The following is a 10000-nucleotide window of genomic DNA, read 5'->3' on the forward strand; positions in this document are numbered from 1 at the left end:
CTCCTCTCGCCTTGGTCATTTTAATGTCCACTACTACTATGCATTGTACTAATGACAGATCTCAAAACAGGTCAGTTGAGATGAACTTCGCTACTTTATTTTCACGTGAAGGTTTTCAGTGACATTTACAAACACGCGCTGATGTGCCGGCAGCTCGTTGCTGTCACTCCTCTTCGCAAGACTAGCTCTATCAGATTCTTTGAGTGCGTGACACACAGGTGACACGTGACACAGGTGCTTCATGGGTATTGTAGGCTCGCGAAATCGCATTGCATTGCGTTTGTAGCAAAGACGGTCCGAGGGAAAAAACTACAAAATGCGGTGCCTCATCATTTAGAATAGTGACGGACCCGCCAGAATGGCTAGTGAACCTTCGGTATCTACTAGCCAACGCCGACTTTCACCCGCATTTGGCTACCTGGCGTGTGTTAGTGTTAAGCCCTGACACACACACACACACACACACACACACAGTATACGTCCACTCCATCTCCGTCGTACACAGACGTTACACTAACTCACTGAGGCCCACTGAGTCAGCAACTCACTTGCTCATGTACTCAGCAACTTACTGACTGACTCACTCAACCCCTTACTCACTCACTCCTTTACATATTCACTCCATCACTTCTTCATTACTCTGCTCTTCACCCACTCACCCAGTGACTTCCTCATTTGCGTATTCACTCGATCACTCACTTTTTCATTAAGCTCTACCCTACGCACTCACTCAAACTCACACACAACACAAACCCCATCTCTCGATGTCTCAATCTCTCTCTCTCTCTCTCTCTTGCTTGCTCACTTGCTCATACACAGTCGCATGTGCACGCAGACGCGCACACGCACATATACACACACTGTACCCACTGTCTTAAACATACAGCAGTATCTGTGATAGTAGTATCACTCTCTCTCTTTGTCGATGGCTGCCATGTACGTATTGTACTGCCTATCTCTCTCTTTCTCTCTCTTTCTCTCCTTCTCTCTCTCTCTCTCTCTCTCTCTCTCTCTCTCTCTCTCTCTCTCTCCATCCCTCCATCCAGAACCCTCCGAACTGCAGCAAGGCCTGTAAGCTGGTCTGCAACATCAACAAGGGCTGTGGCTACGGCTGCCAGCTGCACCACGTGGTCTACTGCTTCATGATCGCCTACGGCACAGGGCGCACCCTCATCCTGGAGTCCCACAACTGGCGCTACTCCAGCGGGGGCTGGGAGACCGTCTTCAAGCCCGTCAGCGACTCCTGCACCGACCGCAACGGGGCCTCCACCGGCCACTGGTCAGGTGAGGTGACGGGTATACGGGTTAAGATGGGGTTTTTTTGTAGGGCTCAGACGTCAGATGGCGCAACGGCAACAAATGCCCATAAATTAATTAGTACAGGTAATTTGTGGTTGATATGCTGCAATGAATATGCTTATTCGATAGTCAAACAAACAAAAATCCATACAGTAGTGGCGCTGGCTGTCGTTGTGCTGCCCTGACATGTGCTACTGCTGACGTGCTACTGCACCCGTACACTAGACACTGCCTGGCACAATGCAGTATATACACACAAGAGTGTGGGAAACTCACACACACACACACACACACACACACACACACACACACACACACACACACACACACACACACACACACACACACACACACACACACACACACACGCACACACGCACACAGTTTACTTCTTTATTTGTGCCCACAATTCAAAAATTGAGTGTGTCACAGTGGGACACACTACAGTGGAATTCACACAGACACACACACACACACACACACACACACACACACACACACACACACACACACACACACACACACACACACACACACACACACACACACACACACACACACACACACACACACACACCATGGGACACTGTTGAGTTGAGGTGATCAGGGTGAGGTGAGGTGTCAGGGATGCGCCCATATCCAGTTAAACAGGTGCTGGATCAAACAACGGGTAGAAGACAAAAGAAAGAAAATTGGCACATTGGGTATTTCTCAACGTGATGTTTTCTAGCCTTGATAGTGCGAGTAATGGCCATTTTTCGCTGATTTCACCGAGTAGTATCCAATAACTAGTTCTAAGTGTAATTAATATTTGGATATTCCTTGGTGAAATCCCCGAAAAATGGGCGTTACACACATTACCTTGAGAACACTTCACTTGGAGAAATAGTGATTTATTCAACACAACGTTTTGACCTCACACGTCCTGGAAGAATAAATCTGTGAGCAGCAGCAGTGTGCCGCTTCTTCTTCATCTGAGGTGATTAGTACACACAGACACAGCCAGGCACAATACAGTACATGCACACAAAAGTGCGCACACACGGTGGGAAAAATGTGCTCAGAAAGACAGGCAAACACACATGCACACTCACACACTCTCTCTCTCTCTCTCTCTCTCTCTCTCTCTCTCTCTCTCTCTCTCTCTCTCTCTCTCTCTCTCTCTCTCTCTCTCTCTCTCTCTCACACACACACACACACACACACACACACACACACACACACACACACACACACACACACACACACACACACACACTAGGCACAAATATTATGGATTATGTGGCTGCCATGACCTGTGACCCTGACCCTGAAAAATACAAACTGTAAGTCGCTGTGGAGAAAACTGACAGCTAAGTGTAATGTAAGGAAATGACACACATACACACACACCCACGCGCATACACACACGCGCGCACACACAAAATTAAGCACGCACACGGACACACACACACACACACACTACATTATATTACACAAGTGTCCACTAAGTGTAATGTAATGACACACGCACACACAAACACACACAACACACGCATGAGGACACACACAGGTATACATACACATGCACATACTGTATGCACGCATGTACGCAAACATTGCTGAGGAATTTTCCTGTGCATTGTATGGTTGTTGCTCAACTGCACGCACGCACACACACAAACACATGCACACACACACACACACACACACACACACACACACACACACACACACACACACACACACACACACACACACGCAGACGCACACACACATATGCATGCATGTATGCATGTACGCAAACATAGCTGAGGAATTTCCCTGTGCATTGTATGCTTGTTGTTCAACTGTACGTTTGCTAGAGATATGTCTAGGGGGTTGAACATAATGCTTTCTAAACATGAAAGAAATGACCTAAAAACTCACACTCCTCCACCCCACCCCAACTCCACCCTCCACCTCCACCCCCCACCTCCACCCCACCCCTTTCTCTCTCTATCCCACTCTCCTTGTTGTCTTCTCTTCTCTCATTTTCCATTTCTATCACTTTTCTTCATGCCTGTCCTTTCCTGGCCGGATGCAATCTCCTGTATCATATTGTGTGCTGGGTTGGGCCTCTCCATTCCTCCCTCTCCCTCTCTCTCTCTCTCTCTCTCTCTCTCTCTCTCTCTGTCTCTGCCTCCAATGTCATTTCTTTCAGGAAGGAGAAAAGGAAAGCGAATGATAAAGCAAAGACGATTAATACGACTTGGTATGTGCTTTAAGTGTGGGTTAGTAAGTGTGCCTGTACACTCCTGTGTTAGTTTGTGCGTCATAGTAGCGCTGAGTTTGGTAGACTTGATGTGTGTTAGTGTATTACGTTACATAAAAACTAGAGTAGAGGAGAAGCCTATTGAATTTCGCTCTATTGTCAGTGTGCCGAAGGATGAAAGCAGGTAAGAAGCCAAAAATGAATTGTTGTAGTGCCTCCTTAGGTAGAACTGTAGAAACCCTGTGTGTGTGTGTGTGTGTGTGTGTGTGTGTGTGTGTGTGTGTGTGTGTGTGTGTGTGTGTGCGTGCGTGCGTGCGTGCGTGCGTGCGTGCGTGGGTGCGTGCGTGCGTGCGTGCGTGCGTGCGTGCGTGCGTGCGTGCGTGCGTGCGTGCGTGTGTCCTTAGGTAGAAGAGTGAAATCTTCTGTGACTGTGTGTGCCAGTGTGTGTGAGTGTGGGTGGGTGTGTGTGCGCATGCGTGCGTGCGTGCGTGCGTGCATGCATGTGTGTGTGTCCTTAGTTAGAATAGTTAAATCTTCTGTGACTGTGTGTGCCAGTGTGGGTGAGTGTGTGCCAGTGTGTGTGAGTGTGGGTGGGTGGGTGTGTGCTAGCGTGTGTGTCAGTGTTTCCATTGTCCTATAGCCGCTATTATTGTACACTCTCTGAAAAGAATTCAAAACATTCTGCCAGATTTGTTTTTTTTTATTTTATTACTCATGTGTAGAAAGTAGATATTAGTCCCTCACCCTCACAGACAAAATGCCCACTCTCAGGATGACAACCCTGCCAACAGTGAAATGGATTAAAAGTCAATGTCGATCCTTTGTCATCCTGAGCCATGCGTTGTAACGGCTGCATAATGTTTATACAGTACTTCTCAGCGGAGCTTGCTGTTGAATCATGCAGAAGTAAGTTTTAAAATATGGCAAGAACAGCAAAGCTTGAGTATATTGTTGACATACCATACATTCCGCTATAGCTTATTGAACCCGATTAAACCCATTTTATATTGCTTGAGATTTTTGTTGAGGTTGGGTTTTATTGCTAAATATTCTGTCAAATCTTCAGCGTCTATGTAAATAGACTGCTGTCACATACAGTATATCACGAAAGTGAATACATCCCTCACAGTTTTGCAGATTTTTGAGTATATCTTTTCATAGGAAAGGATACACCTTTTTTGTAAAACTCACTTGTTTACCACCACACATGCTTGACACCATCTAAGGCAAATTTGTTTATCTTGGTCTCTTCAGATCACACGACATGGTTCCAGTGATCCATATCCTTGGTCTGTTCATCTCTCTTGAGACCAAGATAAACAAATTTGCTTCAGATGGTGTCAAGCATGTGTGGTGGTAAACAAGTGAGTTTTACAAAAAAGGTGTATCCTCTCATAAGCCAAGCATGGTAGTGGGATTGACATGGTTTGGGGATGCATGAATGCTGTCAACATTGGCAATCTGAAATACACCTAAAAGAAACATGCATGTCAACATGCACTGTGACTACTGAAGCAGATCATGATATTCTCCATAGGATTACATTCAAATCAAACATCAATCTATGTAAGCCAGATGCAGACTCAAAATGTAAAAGTTCAATGCAAAGAAAGGTTGAAACGCACACTGATGACCTCCCTTTTCATTTAGTTTCATTTCGAGACGATTCGAGCCAACATAGCCCCTTCTCTACCGGATTTTAATCTGGGGTGTACTCACTTTTGTGAGTACATGTTCAAACATTAATGGCTGTATTTTGTTTTTTTTCTGAGTGAACAAGAAATTTAAGCGGTTAAATATGTTGGTAAAAGGTCACTAATCATTGTGTCAAAGTGAAATTTCTGTAATGCTTTCCTATGAAAAGATATACTCAAAAATCTGCAAAACTGTGAGGGGTGTATTCACTTTCGTGATATACTGTACAAACACCTTACCTTCACACGCACGCACGCATGCACAGACACAGACACACACACACACAGACACACACACACACACACACACACACACACACACACACACACACACACACACACACACACACACACACACACAGAGACAAACACACACACACAAACACACACACACACACCCGCACACCCACCCACACACACACACACACACACACACACACACACACACACACACACACCCACACACACACACACACACACAGTCCAACACACATATAAGCAGACACACACCCACACACACACCCTTCCCCTGGCACGCCCTACCCCCTTTGCCCTCACGACACTGCGTGCCTCCGTGACACTGCCACCATTGTGACAGCAGCGTGGCAGCATGACACAGGGTGTAGCGCAGACGAGACGCACAGTGACACCGCACGGCGCCTGGCACCGACATCCGTGATGCCACCTGTCACCAGCGACGGCGGCACAGCAGGGGTGCGATGGCTGGCGTCTCAGACATATTCATATTTTCCTTCGACGGCAATCGGTGACAGGATTTTGTTGCCGGAGATTGGCACCATGTTTTACATTGATTGACATTGATGACAGTGATTGACGCAGTGGTGTGAGGTTGTGAGTGGGGTGTATGATGTTGAGTAGTGAATGGCTTGAACACTACGTGGTGTGTCGTATGAACTCCGAGACATATTGAATAAAATTGGTGAGTCACAGGTGAGCAGGTGGGCACACAAGGATATCAACATTTTTACAATGTGTACACACTTTTACATGTGGATACGAACACGCGCACACACACACACAGACACACACACACAGAGACACACACAGACACGCACACACGCACAGACACACAGACACACACAAAGACACACAGGTGGTCAAATGCGCAGAAGGACAGGATGTCAAAGTTCATTTGTGTAAACACAGAAAGAATGTTTAATGACGATAAGAGGAAATTAAACCATAAGTTGTTGAGCATATTAAGCATGAAGCACAAACCCACATACACACATACACACACACACACACACACACACACACACACACACACACACACACACACACACACACACACACACACACACACACACACACACACACACACACACACACACACACACACACACACCATTGCCATTCCCTCCATAGCAAGCTATCCAGTCTCATCTGTTTATCGCTGGCTGTTGCAGGTTGTGGTCACCCCCTCCTCTCTCCTTTCACCATCCCTTCATCTTTCCTTCCCCCGTTCTCGTCCGTCCTCCCTCCCTCCAACCTTCCTTCTGTCCCTCGTTCTCCCAGCGGATGAACTGAGACAGGGGCCGGGGAGTCCACCTGCACCCCATGCCATTAATCACAACCATCTCCAGCCTTCACACGGCTGATTAGGCTGGCCCGGTGTGCTACGTATACCCCTTGCGGCCCTTACCACAGCCCCATGGTCGCACACACACAGAGTGGGGCCCCAGAGCAGACACTCAGAACAGGCCAGCCCAACCCTGCGTGAAGGATCAGAGACAAGGGGCTAGGTGAAGGTTGGGTTGGGTAGGGGGGTGGTTCGGGGTTGGGGGTTCGGGGTTGGGACTGAGTATGGGAAGGAAAGGGAAGGGAATGGGGTGGTATTGGTCAAAACAGTCTCATCCCAACTCATCAATTTCTGATTACTTTTTGAAGTTGAGGGCATACCTGTCACGTCACATGTTGACTAGGTGACCTAAACCTAGACCTTTTCCTAACCCTAAACTGCTACAAGGGGGGCGCCTTTGAGGCACACGTCACATTTTGACTCCAAGGTCATACCTTAGATGTCAAAACATTGCAGTCTGGTCAAAGGTAGTCAGAAATTGACGAGTTAGGACAAGATGAGACACTGTGGCATTGGAGGGGAGACTGGCAAACCCAGTCTCATGTGAAGGATGGGAGCAAGGGTACAGTGGAAGTGGATGGGGGTTGATGGTGGTTGAGACTGAAGGTGTTGTTGTGTCACTAAGTGCAGGACAAATTAAAGGGGATGTGTCCATGTAAGGCGTATCTCAGCTCCGCATGACGGAACGGTGATAGGTGTTATATGGCTTGGCCTGTTTTCTCCCTACCTACCTGGTTAATCCTCAAACTCTGTGTGGTGCAATTAGCTAGCGTTAAATAGCGTGGCATAGAATATGTGAGATACTAATGCTGTGTTGCAGGTAATGCGGCCTCAAGGAAAGAACATTTGCATCAGCTTACCGATGCGAGACAACCAGCCCAGCCATGGTGGTTGTTTGCCGATCACCGCAAGCCATGCGTTCTCAGTAGTCCGTTCAGATGAATAGGTCCACTTCTCTACTTACCACCGCCTTCTTCCTCCAGCAATACAAATAAATCCACGTCCAAGCCAAGAGGCCATGTCCTGGCAGGTTCTCACCCTGTGATTTCCGGCATGACCATCAACAACCCCCAGTGTGTCTCTCCACCTGGCTTATATGGGCGGTCTCAGACCAAACCAATGCAGTTCCTCAGAGGAGTCATATGGTCGTGTTGTGTCTATCCTAAGTCGTAACACAGGGTACAGCGACGTGGCAGGGGAGTGGGGATTGGTTGGCACTGAAATCCTTGATTAGCAGGGAATGGCAGAGGGGGATAGGCCTACGTGAAAGTTGCATCCCAGACCTGCACAAAGGGGCGATCGGGCAAGGTGAGGGTAGGGATGGATGGAACTTAAGTACTAAAGTGAAGGGATAGCTGAGTGTGGAAGTACATGGAAGGAAATAGTGGACACATGTACTGTAAGTGGCATCCCACATGGAATCTGGCCACCATAGTACTGCATGAAGGATGGGTGATGGGGCGAAGTGGGGAAGGGAATGGTTGGGGCTGACGTGCAGTGTGACACAGACATCAGTACACCCCTCACATTTATTTCTGCAGATTTGTAAGTATATATTTTCATGGGACAACGTTAAAGAAATTTCACAATGGAAGATAGGGAGTGTAGAACCTACGTACATAACCGTTTCAATGTATTGTTGGTGCATGATTTTGAACGAAGAGTCAGATGTCACAGGCAACTTGCCCGTGTCAATAAGAAAAAGTGTACGCTAACACCAAATGTCAGCTGTGCAATCCCTGCACATTATTATGAAATGTATTTAGATGTAGCTGATGTAATTGGTTAATCTTCAATTTGCAAGACCCCTGTTTTAGGTAGCCACTGAATGTTGAGTGACCGTATGAACAGCGGGCCGCATGTAGCCCCCGGGCCTGAGTTGGCCCACCTCTGGTATAGAGTGGGCTGGTGGGGAGATTATCCAGCGTTACTTAGTACTGCATGGAGGATGGGAGATGGGGTGAAGGGGACTGGGTTGTTTTGGACTACGTAGCGTGCTACTTTCATTTGCTGTGTTCTTATGCTTTATTTTTGTGAAGCACATGGAATTGCTTCTGTGCTCTGTGCAATGCGCTACACAAACGCATTTGCCTTGCCTTGTCTTGCATTGCCTAGATGAGCATGGAAATTCAAAGAAGGGGCATGGAAATAGGCCTCCGTGTAAGTGGTGTCCCATATGGGGCTGCGTTTGATGGTGAGAGCGGCCAGGCTAGCTCTAGTCTGCTGTCAGGATGAGAGATGGTGGATGGTGGGAGAGGAGAAGGGGCGAGGTGATTTGTGAGGAAGAGGGACGGGTAGAAAGAGTGGTAGGCTGGGATGTGGAAGTTATCAGCCACAGTACCTATTATCCGTCATTTCTGCTGCTATTCCACCTTACAATAAGGCTTCACCTGGTGAAAAATAAGTTATCCTGTGAAAAATAGACTTGTCCGTTTCCCATCAGTCTTTTGTTTGACTGACTGAACTTACCGTATTGGCCTGAATATAAGACAAAGTTTTTTTTTGTGAAGACATTTATTTTTTTAACAGATTTCACATCAAAATGTCTCTCACCTCCCGGCTGTACGGTTTGGTCGGTAGGGGCAGGAGGAGGGAGCAGGGAAGTAGGGTGAAGTTTAGGAGGAGGTAGGCAGGGAGGAGGTAGGAGAGCAGGAGGGATGAGGAGGGAGTAGAGCAGGGAGGAGGGAGCTGGGAGGCAGTGTGAAGTCTGGGTCCCAGGTGGGAGAGAGGCCGAGGCTGCCTATTTCCACTCCACTGATCCTACGGGGCAAATTAAGGAGAGGAGAGAAGAGGAGCGGAGTGGAGAGGATGGTTAGGGGTGCAATGGCAGGGCAAGGATCGGATGAGAGAGGAGAGGAGAGGAGAGGAGAGGAGAGGAGAGGAGAGGAGAGGGGAGGAGAGGAGAGGAGAGGAGAGGAGAGGAGAGGAGAGGAGAAAATGCTTAGGGGTGAAATGGAGAGGAAAGGAGAAGAGAAGAGGGTGGTGGTGGGTAAAATGAAGAGAGGAGAGGAGAAGAGATGAGAGGAGGGGATGGTTAGGGGTGAAATGGAGAGGAGAGGAGAAGAGAGGAGAGATGTGTGAAATGAAAAGAGAGTTTTGGAAGAGCAAAGAGGCCAAGAGAGAAGAGAGAAGAGTGGGTTGAGAGTAGACAAAAGAAAGTTCACTGAAATT

General features: G+C 47.6%; 1 protein-coding gene across 4 annotated transcripts in view; it reads left to right on the forward strand.

Annotated features, from left to right (window-relative positions):
- fut8a (fucosyltransferase 8a (alpha (1,6) fucosyltransferase)) overlaps positions 1–10000 on the forward strand; it is a 205992-nt gene that overhangs the window by 180079 nt on the left and 15913 nt on the right. For all 4 annotated transcript variants that reach the window (XM_063183762.1, XM_063183760.1, XM_063183761.1 and 1 more), the window contains one exon: positions 1047–1284. In XM_063183762.1, the coding sequence (XP_063039832.1) occupies positions 1047–1284 (238 nt within the window). The remainder of the gene's footprint in view (positions 1–1046; positions 1285–10000) is intronic.

The sequence above is a fragment of the Engraulis encrasicolus genome, chromosome 19 (assembly GCF_034702125.1).
Source record: "Engraulis encrasicolus isolate BLACKSEA-1 chromosome 19, IST_EnEncr_1.0, whole genome shotgun sequence".
NCBI classification, from domain to species: domain Eukaryota; kingdom Metazoa; phylum Chordata; class Actinopteri; order Clupeiformes; family Engraulidae; genus Engraulis; species Engraulis encrasicolus.